Raw genomic sequence first — 25,169 nt, 5'->3', positions numbered from 1 at the left:
GTAGGTGATATTCTCGCTGGGGAAGGACACGAAGAGTGGGCGTAGCATCAAGTGCCGCCAAGGCGGAAGATCTCGTTGCTTGGCAGTACGCCTTGCCGGAACAGGAAGTTCAACAAGCCCTGCCTCGTCAGTGAACGAGCGATTAGGTAGGCAAGTTTATGCATTTTTGGCTGTTATTGAATGCTAACAAGTCAAAAGCGACTTCGGGAGGGGGGGTCGTACCATGACTGATTAAGAGTGAGTGGTTGTTGTCGTTTTCGTCCTTTCTGTAGAGCTGGAGGACTGATTGTACAGCTGCCCGAGAGTGGTTGCGTTTGCTTGTCCCCATAAGCGATGCATTCGCAATGCAATCGCAACGACGACATTGTTTCCCTCTACTGATCTTCATGGGTTATGTACGGGAGAAGAAAGGAACGGATCTTATGCTGTGTCTGCCATAGCTATATGCTCAATTGACTTCATAGCTAGGGTATTCAAGTCCAATGAAAATATGTCATTTGTATATTGCTGACGGGCGTCTCACAAGTACTTGAGCCGCCTAGCCAAAATAACAGAGAGGAATGCAAAGACTACAATGCCGGCCAGAATTCCAAAAAAGGCTGTCAGATTGTCATCGTCCTTCCAGGGTACCTTGACGTTCATTCCAAAGAGTCCGCAAACAACATTTAGGGGCACGATAACGGTGGCGATAACCGTTACACGGCTCAAAAATTCGTTGGTCCGATTGCCCATATCAATGTTGTCGATTGAAAGTTGCGCCAGGTAGTTGCTGTGTGACCGCGAGAGCATAGTATCAAAGTGCACCAGACTATTCATCATCGTCACAGTATGGTCTTGGATGTCACCGAGATACAGTGCAATATCCATATGCGGCGTGACTTCATAGTCTTCGGTGCATCTCTTGGTGAAAGCACGGAGAACATCTGCCTTGCCACCGAGCAAGCGCATAAGACTCATGACGTTCTTTCGAGTATAACCGATTTTGCGGAGAAAGGCTTGATTGTCATCGACACGGGTGATGAAAACCTGGTCCTCGATTGCGTCTGCTTCATGCTCAATCTGGTTGATCGCTGGGCCGAACGAGTCCACAATATCGTCACTATACTCTGGTAAGTCCGATTTGAACATCATCGTGTTGTTTGTAACCATCATAACAAGCTCCTCAACTCACATCAAGGCATAGCAGATCCAATCGCTGCTCAGAGACACTTGCTCCTTTAGTTGAGAGATCCGAAACCGCACCCTCGAAGCATGCAGATTCGAGGTAAAACTGAAGCTGATGATTCCCTCTTTGAAGACAACGGCATAAACGTTGAAGGGGTAGTAATCAGTTTCGCCATCTTCCTCAACAACAATGAATGACCTGAAGCAAGCGAAATAATACGACGGGAAGAGTTCAATCTTCTCGCGGCTTTCCTTGTGGATGATATCCTCAATGGTGAGAGGATGGATGCCGAAAGCTTTGCAAATTGTCCAAACTTCGCTGCTGGTTGGGCTGTTCATGTTGAGCCACCAGACTCCGTCAGAATTCCCTTCGGGTAGGTAAAACAGAGACCTGATGCTCTCTCCTGGCAAGATGAGGTCCCCAAGCTCTGCAGCATGAATGGTCGACTCTAGTGTAGAGGAAAAGAAATTAAAACGACTCTGCTCCCCCTGGTGTGCAGTTCTAGCTGGGCCTTGGGTTGTAGTATCTTTCTCTTTTGAAACTGAGGCTGGCTCGGACACTGTGTCGATGTAGTCTCCGTCAGATGTGAACATGGGCCTGGCCGTCGGAATGGAAGTATCAGGGAGGTTCTCAAAGTCGGGGTTGCTGAAGTGGTCGCGGTCCTCCGCATCGATCAATGTCTCCAGACACTCAAAGTCGATTTCAAGCCTATCCCTCAAGTTTTCGCGCTTGTTGTTATATCCCCCAGAACTGCTCTCAGCCAATACCCCAGAGATCTGTTCAACATCTCGAACATGCGGTTGTCCATGGCCACTGCGTAGGCCACCACCGGCATGCTTCTTGTAATCTATTCCCTCTGTCTCGCCACTCAAGTCGCCCTCTTGTCTGCGGCTCGCTTTTGGATCGTGCGAATCAGTATCTTGCCCTCGTCGCCGTGCGTTGGCAAAGGCCTTTACCGAATTCGGAGGCGAACTGGTCCGGCGGGAAGATCCGATGGTAGGACGTCGGCTCAAAGGTTGCAGTGTAGGGGATTCGAGGTTGGGCATGTTCGCAAAGTCGCGAATGAGACCTTGCTCGGAGTCTCTTCCATGCGGGCTAGAGGATTCAACGTGTGGGGAGCCGATGTGGGGGGACAATCGCATTGCGTCGCTTGGTCCCTGGTCAAATCGGCCATCTGTCTGGCGCGCCATGATAATCGATCTGCCGGTCTCGGTGCAGTTGTCTATGGTCTAGACAAAGCGGCGTGGGCTCATGGTAGTCAACCTCTGTAAAGGCTCGTCGGTATTCACCTTTCACGGTTCGCGCAAGTGGTGTGCTTGTGGCTGCTGCTCCTCGGTACACGTGCCATAGCCTGGCAATTCCTTCCGAGAGTTGTTCGATGCGCAAACCGTTACCATCCCAATAGTTGGAGGCGAAGATCGCAGTGACGGAGACGGTGCCGGTGTCTTTTTGTGACTCGGGTACGAACACTGAAACGGGTGGTGTAGTTTCTGCGAGTGCTGAATGACGATAATAAATTCGAGTCCAAGATGAGACGATTCGAATGAGTGGGCATCATCAAGCTTTTGTGAGTGCAGGGGCAGCGAGATGAGCTATTAATTAGTTCGTGCCCGTCGGAAAAACAAGAAGGATGTTTCGGCGGCATCGCCAGCACAGCCTCAAGAGGGCTGAGTCCAAACAAGCTTTTCGGCCCTGTCTGCCCAACGCTCCATCGTGGTGTGAGTCAGAAGACATTCGCCAAGGCTAGTGGTTTCCAAAGCCATCTAGCACGGCCCGCTAGGTACTCGTTAACTCTTGCCGAACTCGCCCTGACATGGAGAAAAGTGCTTGTCTAGTGATAACGAGAACGAGGGACCATGGATACCCTTACAAAGTACTATGTATAAGCCGGAAGCCTTAAACCCAAGTAGCCTCACGATTTAGCCGTTTCTCCCATGCAACGTGGAGGTCACCCCGTCTCTTGACTAGGATCTACACGCCATAGCTCCAAATTTTCCCAACTCGCTTGCAAATGCCTCACAACTCATAGGCCTAGCAGCGGGCGCTGCGGCAATGTATGCTGCTAAAGCGCCCTTGTAGCTGTCGTACAAGGGTCTGACTTGGTTACTCACCAATTTAAAGACAAGCACCCATGATCATTTTAGGCGCTTGTTCATGAGTTGTAAAAAAAGTTGTGCCTGGACCTGAGACTACAACAAGCGGTCAGTGGTCTCTAGGCCATGGAGCTAAGTGCTAGACTCTACCATGGATCGTTAGGCAGGATGCCGACTCGGGACCGATCCTGCACAAAAGACGACGATTGTGTTTAGTACACCACCCGGTTCACCGCTGCCCCGAGAGCACAAGTCGATTAGCTTTGAGGAACAAGGCTGTCGCCTAAGCTTGCTGCTTAGTTCAAGTATTTCATCGAGAAAACATGGGACGGTGACTGCTTTTTTAGTTTCAAAAGTCGGCAGTGGAAAGCCGAGCTTGCTGTTGCGCACGTGCTGAAGAGCAGATAGATACTTAGTGAAGGTGATGAGACGGATAGACGTAACATCATTCGAGCACTGGTAGTAATCGGATTTTTGGTAAGGAATGACTTCGTTGAAACCGCTTGATGTTGGCCAGCATCGAACATGTGTTCAGATGGGCATACACTCGGATCTGCATTGAGCAGAATATCTTCTTTTCGAAACTCAAATCACATTTTACTAAATACAGTGTGCCGCCATGGCCAATTCCAATGAGAGCACAACCTCAGCATATTTGGCAAACTCGTCATCTCCGACAATTGCTCCATTGCGTTACCGAACAGGCGCGTCCTCTATTCATGAACGTGGATTGTGTGTTCCTTTTTCTGCCCCTTCTTCATTTACGTATCGAAGTTTGGGTCTTCAACAGGTCTACAAATTTTTTATTTTTTTTGGTCACTTTCCACCTCTTTTGGTGGTTCTGGTGGTCTCAATTCCCCGTTTCCTTCGTCTCTTACGAGCAGCTCATTTCCGCAGTAGCTTGTCATCGGCAATGCCATGCAAAGCCTGGAGTAAACATGGAGAACAAAGTTGCCAGTGGACAATGACGACATCGCTAGATCAAAGTTTTGCCGACCGACTACCGGCGGATTTATAAATCTCCTCCAAGTGGCGCGGTTTGACTTACTGTACCTGGGGCCATGAATTCGCTTTCACGAGGGCACACCCGAAAAACGCATCGTTCGCATATATACTCATTTTTTAGCGAATACCATCTAGAATATCCCTCTCCAACTTAATGAAGCTTTGTGGAAAGACGTAGAAAATTTCGATCCCATGGTTCTGGTCAAAGCCGTTGGTGTGGCTCCATGTTCTTCCTAGTCGTCTTTTGCATCTAGGAGTTGAAAGCCAAGCAAGCGCCATGTGTCGCGCGGAACAACGGAAACGGGCCTGGTCGGTGATATGTTTCACAGTCATTCCAGTAAAGGTTGGTTAAAGCTTTCTCTGGCTATCCGCCTGCCCATGTTGGTATCAAGATGACCCAGATTTCTGCAGTCTTCCGATTATGCGAGCATCGCTGTCATCATACCGGTGGCGTCGCTGCCGGAGTGGTGAACATGGCCGCAAACAACCATTGGAACACCACCCTCTTGCCGTCTGAGCACCGGAATCTAGGTGTATAGGACACGCATAGCGAAAAATCTTAGGCAAGGTGCACGACAGACAGCCTGTAATTATGATCTACTCTCTATATAGCGCTCTGCATTGTGCATGTCGATCCTCTGAGTCTCATCCCTGCGGTTCATGGTCGCTTGATATCAACGAGATAAGGTACAGCAGAGATTTTTATAGGTATAGCCACTGGGCGTCACGGTCCTTGAGCAAAAGGGAAAGTTAACTTTCTGGGAAGTTCACCAGTAGTCTGCCTCTAATTATACATTGGGTCCAGTGTGACGCTGTCCGCCCTTTGAAGAGGAATTTAAAAGATGATCTGCTTCACTCACATATTGATCGTTCGAATTCTCCTAGTATGTTGGAAGCGTGTAGGGTGATCAAATCTATAGTGAGCGATGCGGTGCGGTGAGCAACAACAACCTCCCCCTGTAGCTACGCAAGATGCCTTCAGCCAGTCGCGAATCGGCTCTCTTTGATCAAGCTTGGCCACGATGCGATGAATACAGTAGAGACTCTCAGGGTTCTTGTGTAGGTATGATCAGGGTGTTGGTCATCATGAAAAACAGACAGGATGTTCCCTTAGTTCTCTCTTGGGGATAAGAAACATTGATTGAGTGTGTGTTGGTTCCTCGAGTCTGATCTGTGTCGGCCAAGCTAATGAGGTTTCTATAATCCTGATCAAAGACCATACTTAGGTAAGAGACAAAAGAAAGCAACGAAAAGAGGACCTTAATAGGAGCAGGAAACCCTGCCCATTCCAATATCTTGTTAATGCTCACTATTACCACTAATCAAACCGTATGCCATGCCCACGATTACTATACAACATGACAATCTCCTCAGTAGGTGAGGCCGCTGTTGGTATCTTCAAAAGTTTTGTCAGACACTAGCACCAGTTCTCTTCGTCAAAATCTGCAGGACTATCTAGTATGTCGCTGGGATTCTTGGACCTAAAAGTTTTATACCTCATTCATCCAATGTCTTTTATCGTTTGACCGTTTTTCTGCTTTACGTGTTAAAAACAACTCAGTGTAACAAAGCAATACAAAAGATTTATGTGATGGGTCCAAACGAAGTCCTTACAGCAGTTTGGGAGACTTTTCTGTGCTTCCAGGAGCCCAACGGGACAAATCAGTCCCCGGAAGAAGGGCTAGATCTACACTACTTGAATCTCCGAACACAGCCGTGGCGTAATACGCGCGCTATCTCTGAATTTTCCACCCAAAACAACAACTCAACCGAAGATCACTTTAGTCTCCTCTCCAACAGACAGCTGTTGATTCAACCAGTGACTACGCAATCATTCAGCAAGGCGTAGCCCCTCGTCAAGTAACATATCCAATCACCGACTTCCTGTTGAAGGTCTTTTCGAGAATCCTGGAGGCCACCGCTCGTAGTCTAGTTCCATAAGCGTGATTCCATCTTCTGGCTCGTAACCCTCTGGGGCCCTCCTCCACTCCTCAGGGATCGAAATGTAGGTCTCGACATAGCTATCGTTACACGATATGCCGTTGTAAATGGAATCCGGTTCCCCTGTATTCGTTCCTATTCTAGGGGGCGAAGAGGGCAACTCCGTGTCAAAGAATTGTATGTGCTGTGGCAAGTCTTGCACCAACGGGTCTGGACGTGGCACGTTTTGTGTAATATCAAGCCCTAGTTCCCCCGCCTTACGCTCTAGAGCTTCACGATAATGCACATTGTGGCTTCGTCTGGCCTCATTCAGCAGTCCGAGACTTGGCTTGACGGCTTCGCCACCGTCGTTCCCGTCAATAAGACTATCAAACGGCGTCTGATTGTTCGAGAAGATGGCGGCTCGATTGACATCGGGCCGTATGGAGGGAATGAGGCGTGCAAGAGCCTCGTACAGCAGCGACGGCAGGGTACCAGATCAGTCGGGGGCAAGCTCCGTTCGGCGAAAGTATGTAAGAGAGGTCGTTGTTCATGATTCCTCTCGCCGATATGGCTTTGCGAATGGGCGATTCATCGCCCTTAGGAAATAGCTGGCTTTTCCACCATTGCGCAAAAAGCGCGTTATGACTTGCAGAAACAGTCAGACGATGTGAAAGGCCCCTTTTCTGGAAGGTTTGGTCATACATATTCCGCGGACAATGCATCCGATCTCGTGGTCAAGGAGTCGAGGTCGTCGCGATCAATGATACCTATCCATGTCGCCGTTGTATGCGGCCATGAGAATGAGCAAGTCTTTATGGCAGGTGGTCAGGTCGACTGGAAGCGGCTGGCAGAGAATTCTGAGTGCTTCTTCATCGGAATTCGGGACTACTGTGGCAACTAAACCCGCAATACCACCGTTCCCATTAATATCGATATTCATATCCTCGGTGATGTTAAAGCGAGTCTGTATGAAGCTCCGTCGAGGACCGAGGCCCCAGGGATCCAACTCATCGTCGTCAGTACCAGAACCTCCTTCTTCGTCATCCATGCGACCAATCGGAGGTTCAAACGCCCGGGTCTCCAGCAGATACGGTCGAATCGCGGTATCGCCATTCAAAAAAGCGGGCTTCGATGCCGTAGTATCTATAGTACGGTTGTAATTGTCAAAGACTTTGTACCGGCAGGGCGCCTCCATGATCAGATTGAAGATGGCAACATTGCCGTTCTCGCGGGCTTCCTCAGCGATGGAAATCTCCGGTAGGATTTGGAGGGCAAGTTTCTTGTAGAGATCTGTGTATCCGGCGACAGCACAGGCGCGCGCGGCCTGGTAACTCATGGCGGGAAAGCGCTGGATCAGCTCTCCAAGTGTAGTTTCCGAGGGAATATCAGGAAACCAGATACAGTAGGGCATATCTTCCGGTTGATTGGCATCCATGTCTGGGACTCGATTGCTCATGACTGCCCTTGCGTTCAGGGCACGAGTAAAGAGCGGCAGCGATCCACGAAGAATGGCGGCTGGGCCGAAGCAGAGTCCGCATGGAACCTAATGCCTCGGACAACACAGAGACGCACGAGCTCTCGACCGAGATCATATGGGAGTCGTTTGCCCTCGATTGCTGCCATAGCATCCGCGTGGATATATCTCTGAGACCGCAGGCGTTGCTCCAGGTCACCTGCATCGGTTTGTTCGGCGGCTGCCCAGATTGGCAGACCACCCATGGCTGTAAACGTCTGGAAAAAGAAAAGAAAAACTCCCAGCGATGTGATGGCGTCCTTGTTTTCAATTTGTGCTTTAGTGAGCTGCGAGGGGGAGGAAAGATGCACGAAGACAGAGGCGTGGTGTTGAAGCTGAGGTCAAGAGTGAAAATAAGTATTTGGACAAGCACCCGGGGGGCTGGGAAGGGGGCTGAGAGACAAGAGACTTGCAGGTGGACACTTAAGGCGCAGCAGTTTCATTCACTGGGCCTCCTTCTCTGTTGGGACAATTTTTCAAGTAGCAACATAAGCTTAATAAAACTAAGATACAGAGTAAGCAATTGTTCCTACGCGTTCCTTACCCCTAGGTGCCTCAGGGTTGGATATGCCAAAGAGGCACTCTCACTTGGGAAAGAGACGCTGCCAATGACTATGTCTGGCAGAACACCGACGTTTAGTGACCAAGGTCAGTTGATTCACCTTCAAAATCCAAACGAGAGTTTTCGCCCGTCTGGGCTTCCGAACAAATCGAGTGTAAGGTTCTGCATTCCATCACTTTGACAATTTCATTGAGCTATGGTACAAGTAGGAACAAAGCAAAGCCAGACGACATTTTGCCAATTTCAGCGTCACCGCTGTAGAGCATCAATGAGATAGCTGTCTTAAGCTACAAGAGCTGCGTAGACTCAACTACAGAGAGAAATCTTTGAGTCCCTGGGTAGTACCATCAATTCCAAGTTCCTCCTTCTCATCGGGGCTGAGCAGGCCCAAAGCCTCGCGCCTAGTAGGTGCATTGGAGTCAAAGTACGGCTTCTCCGCCAGAGATGTCACGCGCGTCCCATGTCGGGGTTGGTTTCCCTCGTAGTCCCAGCTTGCGTTGTGGATCGTAATTCTGTACACTGTCAGTCAAGAGCACATTATAGGCTTTGTTCTAGATAAACACAAACCTATTGTCCCAAAGAGCGCTGGTATTGGGGTCCACTTGAATCGAACTTGAATATCAACGTTCTTCTCGTAAACGTCAAAAAGGTAATTGAGGATTGCATCACTCTCGGCCTTGTCGAGACCAATGATCTGGGTAGTAAAGAGACGGTTCACGTAAAGAGACTTCCAGCCTGTGGCGGGGTGCACCCGGACAAGAGGGTGAGCTCGCTCGATGTGTTTGGGACCGGCATTGGGGTCGTTCCGGTCAAGGTAGGTGTGAGCGGACCGATAGATTGCGTACTTGCCATCAATGATCTTGCGGAAGTCCGGAGACAGCTTTTCATAAGCTGAGTAGCCGCTGGCCCAGAGAGTGTCACCACCAATCGATGGGATGGTATCGTTGTGCAAGTGTGTGATGCCGGAGGGTTGGCGCTCATGGACCAGATCGGTGTGCCACTTCGACGCACCGCCGGGGTTGCGGAAATTGGCCTTCCGCTCGGTGGCCATCAACGCAGGCCAGATGACCGTGACGCCGAGAACACCGGGGACTTGCGGGACTTGTGGCTATTGAGGTCATTAGATTCTACATTCTCGGTCGGAAGGAGATTCGGAGAGTATAACTTACGTGGACTTCAACTTCTCCATACCAGTCACCTAGTTCCTTCTGCTCCTGTGGAGAAAGATCCTGGTCTCTAAAGAAAACAACGCTGCGCTCGGCAATCAGAAGTGCAAGCTCATCCTTCTGCTCCGCGGTAAGATCTTTCAGTTGCAAGCCCTCAATCTCCGTGCCGATGTGAGCTGTCAGGTTGGTGACCTTGGTAGCGGTACCGAGCAAGTTCTTCTTGGACTTATCTGCCCTCGAGCCTGCGTCAATGTACTCCCGCTCTTTGTTGCGAATGTTGTATGCATCGTCCAGGTACAGCGGCCGCGAGGGGCGGTATGGATATCCGTTGGATAAATCAACACCCGCCTTTGTCAATCTTGTCTTTGCGCTCTCGGGGAGTCCGAGGGTATCTTTCCGTGGCTCTGCCACATCCGTAATGGATGGGTCGATGGGGGCGGGAACCATGATTATCAGTCAAGATGAAGTTTTAGCTGGGGTGGGGAAATCAGGACGCAACAGTCGCAGATGAGCTTTTCAAGAATATTGATCTCGAAACCCAGACCTTGAACTGATTACGGATAGCCTCTTTTATGTCTTAGGATACATGTCGCTGGTCGTTTTTCAATTCCGAGGGATTCATAAAAGTGATCACGCTTGCCACGGAAGTACTGATTACCAATAATCGCGGGGTCAAATCTTTCATTAAACCCATTATCTATGGCTTCATCTGCATTGAATGTGACGAATCTAGGAGTAAAAGTGCAACATCGAACCATAAGGTCGCTGATGTAGGGGATGAATTCGCCAACCAGACGTCCTAGGCAGCACGCGATTGACCCCCAACCCTCCTACTCTTCGAATTGGTATTTAGCCAAAGATGTTGGAGGGTTTATTCAGCTGGCCGTTGGGTCGTTGTTGTTCTTTGTTTACCATCCGCGCGGGCACCGATCTGGGGCCGTCGGTCATCACGATTCGCAAGTGGGGGTTACGCGATACAAGGGCCCGATTGTGTGCTCGACAACCAACACACAGCCCAATCCCCTTCAAGAGATCTTCGTCGCAACTAGGCATTTTGGAAACTAGATCGGTGCGGAGAGAGATTTATTAGGGAGAAGACGTAAGCCTGCAGGCGCCTCAATCTCGGCTTCCCCTCTTTCGATGTTCTGGTGTCTGTTTGCTCTGTCCGGAAGCATTGGTTCAGTAAGCAGTTATTCAATACCAAGCTACCAAGACTGGCTAACTCTGGAAAAACAACGGTTCTTGTTCGGCTCAAGTATCTAGCCTCTTGAAGACACACATTGACACAAGCTCTTGCCGAGATTACTTGGCGCGAATTGGCTATTGGCTTCGGGTCGTGCCGTAGAGCCGCGCGATGTTGATGGTTATCATGGCTATGACTACCGGTTTCCAAGATGCCGTCGGATCTTGTCCGCTCGGAGGGTGACAAACGCGCGCTTGTGTCTCCAGCACGCAATTGTGTCCAAAAACATCGTCAGCGACTTGTCCATTTCTAACCCTGTTGCATCTGCGAGGTGTCCGATGTTGGCCCGATGGACCCTGGACACCAATAAAAAATATGCTCAGATGGCTGTATAAAGTTTCGTGATTGCCGTCGTGGAACCGCGGATCCTTCACCATGCTGATTCAGAGCGTATTCATACCTTCCTCGTTCAGTATCAACTTGGTTTTGGCGCTCCATCTTAAGTTGGCCGTTCGCAATGGGAGCCCCCGAGATCGAAAAGGTCACGCTCGGCGACTCGCCCCGGAGCAAGTCCCCGACTTCCGTCGAGGCTAAGGAGGCGCAACCAGCCGTGGCTGAGCTCGTGCAAGATGAACCGAAGCTCACATGGAGGTCATATGTCTGGGATACACTGGACAAGTCTCCAGAAGAGCGCAAGTTTATGTTTAAGCTGGATGCCGTCATCCTGACATTTGCAAGTCTAGGTTACTTCATCAAGTAAGCTGCCACCCGAAGCCTTGATCCGTTTTCTGTGCTAACAAGTAACAAGGAACCTTGACCAGATCAACATCAACAATGCTTTTGTATCTGGCATGAAGGAAGACATGAAGCTCTTCGGCAATGAGTTGAACTACATGCAAGCCTGCTGGACCGTTGGATACGTTATTGGCGAGATCCCTAGGTGAGTTCGTTCCTCCAGAATGCTTCAAGAAAGGCATGCTGACATCGGCCTGCAGCAATATCCTCCTTACTCGTGTCCGACCGTCTATCTGGATTCCTGCCTGCGAATGCACTTGGGCTATACTCACCATCTTGATGATCAAGTGTACCAATGTTACTCAATTATACGTCCTCCGATTCTTCATTGGTCTCGCCGAAAGCACATTTTATCCCGGCATGCAGTATATCATCGGATGCTGGTATCGGAAGGACGAACTTGCCAAGAGATCATGCATCTTTCACTCCAGCGGCTCCATTGGTTCCATGTTCTCAGGCTACCTAATGGCAGCCGTGTACAACCTCGGCGGAGTCCATGGGTGGAAAGGCTGGCAGTGGCTTTTCATCGTAGACACTATTATTTCGTTGCCGATTGCAATCGCTGGGTTCTTCTTCCTCCCCGACGTCCCCGAAATCACCAAGGCCTGGTGGCTGTCGAAAGACGACATCGTTATGGCCCAGAAACGCATGCAGCTCGAAGGACGCGCGAATCGACAGCCGTACACGAAGTCAAAGATCAAGAAGATTCTTACAAGTTGGCACATTTATGCGCTGACGCTGCTGTACATCTTCTTCAACAATGGCAGCGGTATCATGAGCCAGCCCGCGTTCCAACTGTGGCTCAAGGGCGAAGGCTACAGTGTCAAGGACTACAACACGTACCCCACGATCACATCCGCCATTACCGTGGTGACGACATGGATCTACGCCTGGTCCTCTGACTCCGTCTTCAAGGGGGAGAGATGGCCTCCAATTGTCTTCTCCGGAGTCCTGAATATTGTCGTTTACTCAAGCTTAGCGGCTTGGAATATTCCTGACGCGTGGAAATGGGGCTGCTTCCTGCTTGTCGGGTTTGGCGGTGGCATTAGTGGGTTGACATTCGCCTGGGCCCACGAGATTTGCAAAGACGACAACGAGGAGCGAGCGCTGGTGACCGGTTCCATGAACCAGATGGCGTACGTGATCCAGGCGTGGTTGCCGCTTCTCATCTGGCAGCAAGTGGAGGCGCCCAGATACCCAAAGGCCTACATCACCATGGTCTTCTTTGCAGCAGGTATGGCGGGGACTTCTTTGCTCATCAAATATCTGCATCGTCGCGAATTGGGAAAGAAGGCACTGGGGGTTGCTGCTTGATTCTGGCATATGGAGCATAAATTCGAATTGAATTAGTCGTGACACTCCCACGCATGGCTTTGGGTTGCAGAATGACAAGCAAGTTCCCAATACAAAAATAAGGCCAACGATCCTTACTGGGCGAATTCCATTTTCCTTGTGGATACAAGATGTGAACGTCTTTGAACTTGATTTTTGGCCTTAGTCCATGAACCACATCTTGCACGATGGTATACAGGAGTTGAGAACAGATGGGCTATACATTCTGATAGCGAGTGATTAATGGTTTCCTTGATCTGCCTCACGTGGGAAACTGATCATCAGACCAAACCTGTCTGATTGCATCTCTTACATAACCTAAGCTCTCAAGGACATCTGATTTGACCTCGAAAGGACCTCCGTCTCTCCACATTTACGATCGGTTAGTGGTGGAAATTGAAAGGATCCATAGGAGCATTGAGGACGGACGAGAGGTACTAGTGTACCTTTTGAGCAACTCGTACCTGGTGCTAAGAAAACCTCTACAGCGTAGTGTTTCAAGTGTGTTCTCAGAAAATTATAGCTCACTCAGATGTGTCAATGGCACCTAGCTCCCGGTAAAGCTCCTGTTTGACCTCGTCACTCGCCCAGCACATGTCCACTCCGTTCCGCACCAACGTCACCATATCCTTCTTGGTGAAGTTGCAGTGGGTATACGCTTTCTGCATGTTCCCGTCCACCCACACATCGTGCATGTACACCGGGTCATCGCTGTTGATGCAAAACTTGACACCCCTATCCCACAGCTTCCGGATCTTGGGGAACAGCACGTCTGTCGGCGTGCGACGGTGATATGCGTGAGGACACAACGTCAACCCGATTCCCCGGTCTAACAAGCCCTGCAGCAACTCTTCGCGGTCCGCCGCGTCGAGGCCATGGTCGATGCGTTCCGCGCCCGCTCCGCCGCAGACTTCGAAAATGGCCTCATGGACGTGCTCGAAGGTGTCTTTCTGTCCAAAGTCGCAATGCATCGTCACATGCAATCCGTCCTCCTTTGCCTTCTTGAATGCAGTCTCAAAGAGCATTGGAGGTCTCTTGAACGCATTGCTCGCGAGCCCAACAGCGTGGAACAGACCCTTGCCGCCCTCGATGTTGCCAGCCGCCCACGGTCTGGAAGTCTCGTACGCAGCGATGCCGTCTTCGAGGCTCTCATCGCGAATGAAGCAGAAGATCCAGTTCGATCTGACGCCATACTTCTTCGCCCCGTCGCGCTGAGCCCTGAGATACCCGTTGAGCACATCCTTGGCGGGGACGCCCCTGCGCGTGTGCGCCTGGGTGTCGAAGAAGGGCTCGACGTAGCGGACGTTCATCTCGGCGCAGCGCCGGAGGTAATCCATGGACATTTCGTAAAAGTCATCCTCCGTTTTGAGGACCTCGCAACCGGCGAAGTAGGCCTCGAGGAAGGTTGGGATGCCGGGAACGCGGCCATTGATCTCTGGACGGTGATTGAAGAATACTTTATAGGACTCTAAGAGGGCTTCGTAGGTGTCATACTGTAAGGGCACGTTGTTGCGCTTGGCGAGCTTCCACCGGAGAGCGGGGAGCAGGGTGCCCTCGATGTGGATGTGTAGCTCGACCTTGGGGAGAGCGGCGATGAAAGGAGAAATTTCGAGGCCGTTCATGGCGAATGCGTCTTGATTCCGGATCCCTGGTCAATGATTTCGACGTGGTGAGATGCGGTCGTAAGGTGCAGAGCCAATCAATAATCCGATGACATGGAAAGTAAAGCCGGGATATCTTTACGGCCGCCTAGGAACGTCTGCCGATCTGGCTGGGCATCTTGTTGGAAACCCCAGCATGTCGGACATCAGCCGACAACCCACGTACTCCTGTCGGCCACAAACACATTAACCATGTACCATCCAGTCTAGTTTTGGTACGTTTTCAAGGCCTGGCGTGCAGAGAACAAGCATCATAGAGACCAAAATGGGGTCGGACGGCCGATGTTCGCAGCGATGTGGGGTAACAGGATTCGATAAGAGTCAAGACTACGGTAGGGGTCTTTTTTTTTTTACAGTGGGATTCTGGATCATCAGCCAACCATAACCGTTGAGCCGGTATCACAGCTTGTCAGCGGCTCGGTCCTTCTGAGTCCAAGCTGTCCATTCACATTTCGCCCTGTCTTCTCCAATTCTTTATTCCGCCAGACATCTGTGTTACCTCTCTCCACATCGCGCCCCAAGAACGTCTCGAGCAGCGCGATTATTGGCGGATTCCCCGTCGCATCCTGTCGGCGAGTATCCGAGCCGATAAAGAGAGGGTGGAATGATATCTCCAGGGAAACACCGTCTATTCAGCGGAGTCTAGCGGTCGCTAAACGGTTGGATCCCCAGTCCACCGCCTGCACGAACGTCTGCTTATCTCCCTCGCCCACCGTCGTTCGTCTGGCCGTCGCTGCAGCCTCCGCTTCACGGTAATTGGAGAGGCAAGGAGAGGGAGGCCAGACGCGTCGTTCGGTCGGGGAAGATCGGCAGAGATAAGGATCCGAGAGAGTTTTTCTGGTTCGTTTTCTTTCGTTCGCCGCGGAAAGGTCGCATCGATCCCCGCCGGATCCTGTTGAATGGCCGCTTTATTCAAAAGGGCGACGCCCCGGTGGCGGTCCCGAGACGCGACCGCTTGCGAATCCGTAGTGGCTTCGAACTCTGGCGCAGACGATCACGACAACGACGAGAGGCAGAGTCTACTTGCCAACATGGGCTCATCATCGGACGTCCAGCAAAACCCTCCCGCCGAGGTGCAGGACGGGGGGCGCCATGTCGACAGCACCATGGCGAAGAAGATTGTTCGAAAGATTGACTTCAACATCATCCCGCTGCTTTTTATCACGTACATGCTCAACTTCATGGACAAGACGATCTTGTCCAGCGCGTCCGTGTTTGGTCTCAGAGATGATACCGTGAGTTGTGCTCGCTTGTGACTACCCGGTCTGCAAACGTGTCTGATGATAGCGCACAGAACCTCAAGGGCCAGGACTACAGCTGGGTGTCGAGCATCTTCTACTTTGGCTACTTCGCCTGGACGTACCCTACGTCCATCTTCATTGCACGGCTGCCCGTCGCCAAGTACATGACCGCTAACACCTTCTTCTGGGGCGCCGTCGTCGCGCTCACGGCTGCATGCACCAACTACGGCGGCCTGATCACCGTGCGGTTCCTCCTCGGCGTCGCCGAGGCCACAATCACCCCGGCCTTCATGTTCCTCACGTCGACGTGGTACACCCGCGACGAGATCCCGACCCGCACCGGCATCTGGTTCGCCGGGAACAGTGTCGGCGGCCTCGTTGCATCCTTTGTTGCCTTTGGCTTTGGCCACATCTCCAACGACGACAAGGTCGGCCCATGGCGGTGGATGTACATCATCCTCGGTGTCCTGACTTTTGCGTGGGCCTTTGTCCTCTGGATCTGGCTGCCCGACACCATCTCCAAGGCGCGGTTCCTTACTGCCGACGAGCGCCGGTACGCGGCCGACCGTGTCGTCATTGCCGGCACCGGCTCGACGGAGAAGACGCACTGGAAATGGGACCAGGTAAAGGAGTGCTTGATCGACCCCAAGACGTGGTTCATCTTCGGCCTCGAGATCATCACGCAGATCCCCAACGGCGGCACCCAGAACTTTGCCAACCTCGTCATCAAATCCTTCGGCTTCACGAGTCTGCAGTCGACCCTCATCAACATCCCTTACTCGCTCCTCACGGCCGGCATCATCGCGGGAACCGGCTGGGTCGCTGGCCGCTTCCGCAAGATGAACTGCATTCTCATGATCCTTGTTGTTCTCCCGTGCATCACAGGCTCGGCCATCATTTACTCCCGCGAGAACGTAAGCAGCGGCGTCCAGCTATTCGGCTATTTCCTGCTCGCTCCCGGGCCGGCCGCGATGCCCCTCGCCTTGTCGCTCGTGCAGGCCAACTACCGCGGCGTGACCAAGAAGATGACCATGTCGGCGCTGCTGTTCCTGGCCTACTGCGCCGGCAACATCGCCGGTCCCCAGTTCTTCAAGGCTGCCGAGGAGCCGCACTACAACACCGCCTTCCGGACCATCATGATCTGCTACTCGCTGGTCGTGGTCCTCGCGCTTGGCTTGAGGTTCTACCTGCAATGGATGAACACCAAGCGCACAAGAGAGGAGGGATATGAAGGTAGCGCTGGAGGCGCCGGTGCTGTTGGCGGTGGTAAGGTGATGCAAGCAAATGGAAACGCGAATGATGTCGCGAATATGGTTGACCAGGTAGAGCTGCGGCCCGAGGATTATGAGGATGTGACTGACTGGAAGACCGCCGGCTTCAGGTATCGCCTGTGAGAGGGACCGTCAGTAGGCTGGTGGAATTGTGCGAGAAACCGAGGAAGAACTATGTAGATCCACGGTCGCGAGGTTTGAGATTCGGCCGTTGCGTGGTAAGACCACAACGTAGAAGGCGGCTAAACCTGAGTTGATGGTGATAGCCACAATAATGACGAGTGAGATGCTGCCGGGAAATCATAACATCTGTGCGACAAGCTCCAATGTTGCTCTCTTGAGAGAATACATGGGCCATCGTGGGATGCAATGGGGTGATCAGAGTGACTTGGAGCGGGTCTTGAAACCAGTCCCGTCAAGACACCGACGTCCTCCCCGAAACATGTCACACGAGCTGGGTGAACCGTCGCCCGCGTCAATACGGAAGATTGATCTTGGATTATTAATGTCGTGAGTGGCCAATTTCCTCAATCGAAGTGACCGGCAACATGATGCTCCACCGCCGCCGCGTCTCCCTCGAAATCGCCACAGACCGGACAAGTCACCACGTCGGATGTCGCATGATGCGCCGTCTCCTCTGCCTGGATGTCGAGAGCTGCAGCGGGTCTGCCCCGTCCGCCGTTTTTCTGCTTCGCTGGGCGGATGTAGGCCTCGAGTCCGACTTGCGACGATGGGCGGTCGGCCTCTGCTTCTTGCCGGCGACCTTGTCCGCGCCGCGGCGGACGACTGTCTCCGAAGCCCGCTGATCCGGCACCCATTCCGGAAGGTTCTTGGTCCGCAGCAGATGAATCTGTCTGAGCCCCAGCGTGGGATTGCACTCTTCCGACTCGGCCGTCAGTGAGCCGCACTTTAATGCCGCGGGGATGGTTGCCGCGTGTCAAAACATCCTGGACGGTTCCCGAGACGGTACGGCCGGTGGGTTGATCGGCCTTGAGGACGATGTTAACGCTGGCGCCACGGACAACGGTGGCTATTGTAGGAACCCGACTCATGATGGGAGATACTGGACGAGAATCAAGTTGAAAAAAGAAAACGTGTTCGTTCGCTGAAGTTGTGTAGGTTCAGCCTTGTGTTTGTCATTCACTGAAAGCTACGTCATTGAGGTGAGGACGAAGAGAGATCACACAAAAATTGTGTGTCCAGGGTCCGCCCCAGAGGGAAATTGATGGCTTGTGGCGCTCGGACACCTCACCTCGTTTGTATTATCCACATCGGTCCAAAATCCCATGCGGGTGAAATAAGACCGTGCCGTTCTCTGTTAATACAAGTAGTAAAAAACGCCCAGATATGCCATCAAAATTAAGTGTAAAAATGACAAAGTAAATATCATAAAATAGGTAAAGTTTTTAAGTCTAACCCCACTGTTTTCTAATCTGATCAAGCTTGGATTACCTGGTTGCAAAGCGACGGAAGAATCGTGGACGGCATCAGAGGGTGGCTCGTTTCTGTTTTATCCGATGGATTCCCACCCACAATCCATACATTTACTCACACATCATCAAAATTTTCACGAACATGGCCGGGTGGCGCAATGGTAGCGCGTTACTTTCCGGTGGTAAAGGTTCTGGGTTCGAGTCCCAGCTCGGTCGTTCACTTTTGTTTTCATTCCCTCGTGGAATGATGTGAATTGCCTTGAGTCTGGTGATGTTTTTGTCTTCTTCATAGGCAATTGGTGGAACGTACCCTATGTTAGCAGTAAAAGATGCACAGGCCACGTACCGCAGTGGGGCCGTCCGGCACGGAGCAACAGGGGAGTAAGGAAAGAAAGGCACCGCACATGACCTTACTGAATGTTGTCTGTTCATAAGCGGTCTAATAATGTTGGTGGTCTAAGAGCAATGTCTGTAATCCAGTTCGGCTTTTCTTTGAAGAAAAACACTTCTTGATACTCTGCACTTCTTTTTCTCTTGAAGCTTCTTATCAAAAGCAGTTGAAAGGGGTGCTTGGAAAAGATGTGACGGGGGAAAAATAGAATCTTGACAAGTTCCGGTCTTGTATCATTGCCCTTTCTTTCCACGGTTATATCTCCCTTAATCAGTTAACTGAAGTATCATGGATGAACGATTGCTCCTTCATTATGCTTCAGGCCGCTGCAGCTTCAAAACTTTCGCCTCTTGCCATTATGTTCTGCCACGCTGCCTCCCTTTCGCACCCTTTCTCCTCTCCCTCGTAGGAGAATACTACCCCCGGTTACATGGATCGTATTTTCACCAAATCCAAACAACTTCTTTTTTTACCCATACGCGGAAACGCTGGTTCTTTCTTTCTCTCGCACAGGCCTAGTTGAGAACTCCATTCACCTCCCCTCCCCCAACGAATTAGGCAGTCGCGGCCCTTCCTCAATATGGCACCGCCTGTTTGATTTTATTCTTTCTTCTGATTTTTCCCCCGAGACACCTATTTCCTCCTCAATATTACTTTTCAGCTCACCACATCGGCATCCTCACTACTTACTCCGCGAAACTCGACGACGGATCACCATTATGGCGCCTAATCACAGAAATGCCATTGGCGAGGTCTGCTACAACGTTTCGCTAGATGCTTTTGACGACAGTCTCCGGGCATATCACCAACGCCCAAGAAGAGTGAGCCTCGTTGTCTCCGAATTCCTCAAATGCCAGTGGTCAGAGACCAAAAGCGAAGTAATAGAGGAGTGGAACGGGTGCCAGGATAGTTGGCATTGGCCCACCGTCCACGAGACAGACCTTGAGAAATGGAGCAGTGACCATCACTGTGTCTGGGTAGGATGGTTTATTCCGGCCCTTTACATTCCATTCAGCGAGATGACGATGCGTTCGAGTCGAGAAGTTGATGTCAACAAGGGTCAGTGTGTCAACAGCTGTCTGGCCGAGCCCCTAAACTCCTCTAGCGTCAGCAAAGCGTTCAAGGTTGTTTACAAGGCTGATATCACCGGCAAAAAGAAGCTGTTCGCTCTCCATTCTCCGGATGAGACTGGCATCTGCGAGGCTGTTTCTGTCCCTGGCGGCATCCCTAACGTCTTGTTCTTCTCAGAATGGAGGGACGACGCAGCGACTGGGCTCACAAATCGTCGGAAAGTTTGGGGGAAAAAGCTTGCAGAACTCCTTTCAGCGCGAATGGCAGATAGTCCTCTGGAAAGCCCTACTCTGCTCCAGCATAGTGGAAGAGAGCGCCAAAATGTTGACGATGAGTCTTCAATGGTCGAAGAGTCTTCGGATCATGACGATTCGCATGTAAGCGATGTAGATTACTTGGCGAATTCCGAATCGTCCGAGTCTGAGGAAATCTCTGAACCAAATCTCATCGACACAAAACTCAAGACTTCCGAGGATGAGGAAGAAGGTGAAAATGAGGAGAGACATATCGACGAGGACGGTTTCAAAGACGTCAGAGCACCTCAACCCGCACCACCTTACGCCCCGTCTCTCGATCAGTTGCCCATGGAAACTGCAATGTACACCAGACTAGTAGCGGGCGAGAAAGCGTCTGATATACCGGTGGTGACATATCAGGATATTTCCGACACCCCGAATCGACTCATGGTTACGCTTCGTGTACCCAAGACCGCCAGGCAGAGAGCACGACGAACTCGGGACCTTCACACTGTCCCTACGACCATGGCAAACACCAACAGGGCAGGAACACGGGCGTGCAAGCGATGGATCCCGCAGCTAGCAGACTTTGGACCCGGTCCAAGACCCAAGCGCATTCGACCTTCCCAACAAGCCTCGACGGGACTCAAAACCGACAACAGAGACGCCAAAGACGAGATCTCAGTCAAGACTGAGGAAAAGCACGACAGTGATGACGAGGTCCAATTCATTGGCGAGATGCGCCTTTCCCAGGGCCAACAGATCAATATTCCCATAGCCAAACCCCCGACATCACCTCCTAGCGAGAGCGCCGCTTTCATACTCGACTTCATTGCTGCCGATAAGATAGTAAAGGTAGCTCGTCTTCAGGATGCGTTCTCTCGGAGGGCCACGCTCAAGGCCTTTCGGCAGCACCTGAAGTCAACATCTGAGGCGGAGTCTGACGCGCTTGCTCACAACATTGCGGAGAACGAGGACAAGGTCACGCGTGTCATGCTTGCAGAGACTCTTGTAGCGGATCTCAAGGAAAAGATAACTGGGGTCATTAAACCTTATTCAGGCAGTGCGTAAGTGAGTTTTCGACTTTTGACCCTTTCTCTTCTCAGCACTGATTACGTGTTATCCGACCAGATTCTTGCCGGAGTCCTAGGTTGGGCGTCTTCATTTAGATGAATCAAGACTTCACTTTTATAGTAACGACAGCTTCACGCGTTGTTTCTCGATGTGAAAATACCAATCTGCGCATCGATCCATGGTGCTAACAAATTTCCTGAGTAAGCTCTCTCGAAACGCTGTGGCATGATCCATTTCTGATGCATTTACAGGCCGTTGGGTGCGAGCTGGCTTATATTGAAGGGTGGTGGGTGAGCCTTCGGCACACATATGTTTTGCAACTGCAAAATGGTCTTCAAGATATGGAGCAACATAGACAGCTGCATGTCCCAGACTCTATTTTCTAGAAGCAGAGTATAGAGCATCAGGATTCTCTCGTGGCAAAGACTGGGGAGGGTAAAGACATTCCTCGGAGTCGAGGCTTACTTGCCCGGTATGCAATAGAACAAGAAATGTCCGTTATAAGATCATATTCCTGCCACTATGCTTTCCATCGTCTTCATCCGTTACGCCGGATTCCAAGCCCCATGTCTAATGAGTTTGAAGCCGGAGTCCATCGAGCCAGGCTAAAGAGGCGTGGTAGCAACTATAAGACTCATCAACATCGAACATCCAAGTGACCTTCAACTTATCGAGTCTTGACCGGTAGAACTGTAACATTTCAACACCTAGATTTCACTAGCAAATTGTTCATCCGGCCAGAATAAGCTACCTAGTGGAATCAATGGGGGGGGGTTCCCCCCCGAATGCTGTTGGCTTTGTGCTGGTGTCTCCGAGCATGTCTATCAATTCTTAGGTCACAAAGGTCTGTTGAAGTATTGCATCCGAGTCTTTTGCTTAACTCCAGGCCTTGAGCAACGACTCCGCATTAGTTGTGTCAGTATTACTAAGATATATGGTGGAAGAGTAAATGGACTTCATGGCATCGATATCGCAATAAAGTTGATCCTACTCTTCTTTAGCTTCAAAAGACGTCACGGCAGTCTGACTCCACCTGAGCGCTAGTCACGACGATAGAGGCCCTCGTTGTCGGAGTAACATGAAGAGACGACTCTACCCGTAGAGGGAGCTGGACAAAGCTGCTGGCACAAGCTTGTATTTCTTGCTGTCCCGCCTCATGAACCCGACTGCAACCAATTCCAAAGTCTCAGTAAAAATTACTTAATTTATCGATCGTAAAACTGGCATGTAGGGATTTCATGAAACTCAGGCTTGGCCCGTATTGTGAGCCAGAGCCGGAGTTTTGTTCCGCATTGAAGAAAATATTGGTGCTCCTGAAATTCTATGACCATCTACTTTTTTTTCATTGTTTTAAAAGGAAAGAACCAGCGTATTCTTGCTCTTCCCAGGTCCAGCACAAAACACGCAAGCTTTTTTTTGCACTCAACGTCGGCCTCACCACCTCAAGACTTTCTTCTCCACCCTTCAGCTGCTTTGTGTTCTTGCAATACATGCATTTCAAGAATTGAACCCAGTCACTGATGGACAGGATGACCAGCAGCAGCAACGGCGCCGACGGTCGGAGGCGCAACCTACCGCGAGGGGGTAACGGCAAGTACAAGTGGACGTTACAACCGCACCACGCCATTCAGTGGCAGAAGAACTGGCTTAACCTCGCCACGAGGCTCTTCAACATTGACGAGGACGACGTACTTCTGACCAGCAGCGAGAAGATCGAAGTGCTCAGTCTTCTCGCTGAAAGAATTACCGACTCGAACATTGCTTTGTACAGTCTAGCAGTGGGATCCTGCAAGATCGTAGACACGGTCCGCAAGATTTGCGCAGGGAGGGCGCCTTTTGTCGAGGTCAACGTCTTTACAGCACTGCTCCGGTACAGTTTGAATCCTCCTGCAGCATGGCTCGAGACGGAAGCTGTTCGTCAGCGGTGGGAAGCCCTCAAATACCTTGAACGCTGCGCCAACGGCATCGAGTTATACAGCGCAGAGTCGCTGAAGAAGGCCATGACCAAGGAAGTAGCTTTAGCAGCCACCCACTTGCAAAAAGACAACACTTCAGCAGCGACGATGCCCTCATTGGTATGCACCCCCTTCAGTAACATTCCCCGAGCGGCTACGCAAAACAGACCGGTCATTGCTGCAGCACGACCTAGAAACCGGGCAGTAACCAGCTCCATCACGGCGACGCCACCGTCAAACAAGCGCAAGGCCACCTCGGAGCCGACCCCGCAAGACATTCCAAAGCCGTGCAAGAAAATCGCCAACCCCAAGAAGCCTGCGACCCCGAAGAGAGCGGCAACTTCCAAGAATGGGGTAAGCAAGCTTGTGATCAAGGGCGGCTCCACAAAGTACGCCAGTCCGATTCAGGTTCGAAATGAGAACAGCTCTCCGACCACCAGTCTTCGCCGTGCTCAACGGAACCGTGGCCCCGAAGCCGAACATTTAGGCGGACGCACCGACGACGTCCTCCTCGCCAATATCTTCAAGACTACCGAGGTCCTCAACAAGGTAGCTCGCTATGAAGACGCTAGCGTCCGCCAGGTCGCCCTCTCGACGTTCATCGCAGATCTCCACAAGGCTGGCTGGGGCGACCTGGAGAAGTCGGCTGAGCAGCTTATCAAGGATGAAGATCACAGTTCCCGGTCGTTCCTTGCGAGCGTGATTATCGGGAATGCCTATGAACGTATCAACGACGCCGTCGACAAGGACTGCAAGTCGATCAAGACCGATAGCGTTGGACCAGCGACAGGGAACCACAAGACCAAGATCTTACCCACGAGCTGTCAACAGCTGAAATGAGCCTTCGATGATACTAAGCCCATGCACAATGATCAAGGGACATACAAAAGGAAGAGCTCATTGAAGCTGTGTATGTCGATTTTAAACCTGGGGACTTAGGACGTTTTGGTCAAGATATTGAAAGGCAGTGGACTTGAAAGCATAATGAAAAGCGGAGGTATACCCCACGGATGCAGCAACACATATTGCTTGGAACAATTGCGCGGACATCGACAGAATTGAAGATATAAACCTTAGGGCATGTGGTGCCAAGTCTCAACGCTTTAAGTTGAGAGTCGACAGGCGGCAGACTTGGCTAGGGGATATGTTTTGTTGCAGCAAGTATTTATGGAAGAGTTGTATCCATACGGATTCAAGGCAGTCATTAGCAGCGGAAGATATAAAATCTGGATTCCGGTTTTCGCAGACTTCTACCATGAACAACTTGGCGCCCATCAAGAGTGGAATTACGATCCATTTGACCGAGCCCATGACCGTAAATTGAAACCTTGACTGGACGGAAGCTCCAGGTCGTCAATTCATCCGCAGTTACCACGCCCTTATTAACGTGGGCTGGGTAGTATGGCCATCTAATCCCAAGTTTCAAGCTTGGAAACTTCCCGGACCATCATTGTTCGCCAAGCCAGTGGTGATGTGTGACGCTCGGTTGGACACTCGCAAAGAAAACAAAGTTTGTAAAGCTGAAAGACATAGATTTGGGCAGCGCAAGGGTGATAAATTTGTCAAGCGACGTACACTACGTAATACCTAAGTACTCAAAAGACAAGTTATAGGACAACCCAATTCGGAACCACAACGATGTTGGTTTTATAAGGTTGTGCGATTGTGGAAGACCTAATAGTCGTCAACGGAACATTCCTTCAGCGAGGGGTCATGGTGGCTGTTATGTGTCCCAAAGTCTACCCGAATCAATGAGAACGGTAGGTCGATCGCCACTCTGAAGTGTGCGACGGAAGTTCTTAATCCTGGTTCATTTGATATAGGGGAAGACGAACGTTCCAAACTTAACGATCAAGAAGAAGAGTCGGTACTTGGGTCGCCCCCTAAACAAAGTAAAGGTGCAGTACCGAAAAACGACTTCAGGGCAAGCACGCAGAGTTCGAGGAGCTTACTAGGGGCTTCCAAGTGCGAAAGTAAGATGCTAGACCTGAAATAGAGAGCATGATTGCAAAAATCATGCGCAACAGTCCTTGTCATGGGACAAGATCCTTTAGGTCAAGAATACATCACAACACCAAGCTATGATCGACCCCATGAAT

The 25,169-nt window shown here is 51.0% G+C and overlaps 9 protein-coding genes and 1 non-coding gene across 10 annotated transcripts; 6 read left to right on the top strand and 4 right to left on the bottom strand.

Moving 5' to 3' along the window:
• Positions 1–519: 519 nt before the first annotated feature.
• ColSpa_05997 (putative metal-nicotianamine transporter YSL5) lies at positions 520–2,355 on the bottom strand (the record flags this gene model as incomplete). Its single annotated transcript, XM_049272209.1, has 2 exons — positions 520–1,099; positions 1,172–2,355. 2 exons carry the CDS (start codon positions 2,353–2,355, stop codon positions 520–522), a joined length of 1,764 nt encoding a protein of 587 aa, XP_049128166.1.
• A 4,588-nt stretch (positions 2,356–6,943) lies between these two features.
• On the bottom strand, positions 6,944–7,621 carry ColSpa_05996 (uncharacterized protein; the record flags this gene model as incomplete). Its single annotated transcript, XM_049272208.1, has 1 exon — positions 6,944–7,621. The coding sequence occupies one exon, from the start codon at positions 7,619–7,621 to the stop codon at positions 6,944–6,946; it is 678 nt and encodes a 225-aa protein (XP_049128165.1).
• Positions 7,622–8,571: 950 nt separating this feature from the next.
• Positions 8,572–9,874, bottom strand: ColSpa_05995 (putative alpha-ketoglutarate-dependent sulfonate dioxygenase; the record flags this gene model as incomplete). Its single annotated transcript, XM_049272207.1, has 3 exons — positions 8,572–8,780; positions 8,829–9,369; positions 9,431–9,874. The coding sequence occupies 3 exons, from the start codon at positions 9,872–9,874 to the stop codon at positions 8,572–8,574; spliced, it is 1,194 nt and encodes a 397-aa protein (XP_049128164.1).
• A 1,253-nt stretch (positions 9,875–11,127) lies between these two features.
• ColSpa_05994 (pantothenate transporter liz1) lies at positions 11,128–12,719 on the top strand (the record flags this gene model as incomplete). Its single annotated transcript, XM_049272206.1, has 3 exons — positions 11,128–11,366; positions 11,419–11,550; positions 11,606–12,719. 3 exons carry the CDS (start codon positions 11,128–11,130, stop codon positions 12,717–12,719), a joined length of 1,485 nt encoding a protein of 494 aa, XP_049128163.1.
• A 542-nt stretch (positions 12,720–13,261) lies between these two features.
• Positions 13,262–14,359, bottom strand: ColSpa_05993 (putative dehydratase IlvD1; the record flags this gene model as incomplete). Its single annotated transcript, XM_049272205.1, has 1 exon — positions 13,262–14,359. The coding sequence occupies one exon, from the start codon at positions 14,357–14,359 to the stop codon at positions 13,262–13,264; it is 1,098 nt and encodes a 365-aa protein (XP_049128162.1).
• A 1,070-nt stretch (positions 14,360–15,429) lies between these two features.
• On the top strand, positions 15,430–17,033 carry ColSpa_05992 (putative transporter; the record flags this gene model as incomplete). Its single annotated transcript, XM_049272204.1, has 2 exons — positions 15,430–15,633; positions 15,693–17,033. 2 exons carry the CDS (start codon positions 15,430–15,432, stop codon positions 17,031–17,033), a joined length of 1,545 nt encoding a protein of 514 aa, XP_049128161.1.
• A 425-nt stretch (positions 17,034–17,458) lies between these two features.
• ColSpa_05991 (uncharacterized protein) lies at positions 17,459–17,716 on the top strand (the record flags this gene model as incomplete). The annotated part of the gene is made up of 1 exon (XM_049272203.1): positions 17,459–17,716. One exon carries the CDS (start codon positions 17,459–17,461, stop codon positions 17,714–17,716), a length of 258 nt encoding a protein of 85 aa, XP_049128160.1.
• A 771-nt stretch (positions 17,717–18,487) lies between these two features.
• Positions 18,488–18,559, top strand: ColSpa_tRNA_155. The gene has a single exon. It is a non-coding gene; the product is annotated as a tRNA-Arg (tRNA).
• Positions 18,560–19,453: 894 nt separating this feature from the next.
• ColSpa_05990 (uncharacterized protein) lies at positions 19,454–21,112 on the top strand (the record flags this gene model as incomplete). The annotated part of the gene is made up of 1 exon (XM_049272202.1): positions 19,454–21,112. One exon carries the CDS (start codon positions 19,454–19,456, stop codon positions 21,110–21,112), a length of 1,659 nt encoding a protein of 552 aa, XP_049128159.1.
• A 1,532-nt stretch (positions 21,113–22,644) lies between these two features.
• ColSpa_05989 (uncharacterized protein) lies at positions 22,645–23,910 on the top strand (the record flags this gene model as incomplete). The annotated part of the gene is made up of 1 exon (XM_049272201.1): positions 22,645–23,910. The coding sequence occupies one exon, from the start codon at positions 22,645–22,647 to the stop codon at positions 23,908–23,910; it is 1,266 nt and encodes a 421-aa protein (XP_049128158.1).
• Positions 23,911–25,169: the final 1,259 nt, after the last annotated feature.

Source organism: Colletotrichum spaethianum (genome assembly GCF_022836535.1).
Source record: "Colletotrichum spaethianum MAFF 239500 DNA, contig13, whole genome shotgun sequence".
NCBI classification, from domain to species: Eukaryota; Fungi; Ascomycota; class Sordariomycetes; order Glomerellales; family Glomerellaceae; genus Colletotrichum; species Colletotrichum spaethianum.
The sequence above is the reverse complement of the archived record's forward strand: the minus strand, read 5'-3'. Positions and strand labels throughout refer to the sequence as shown.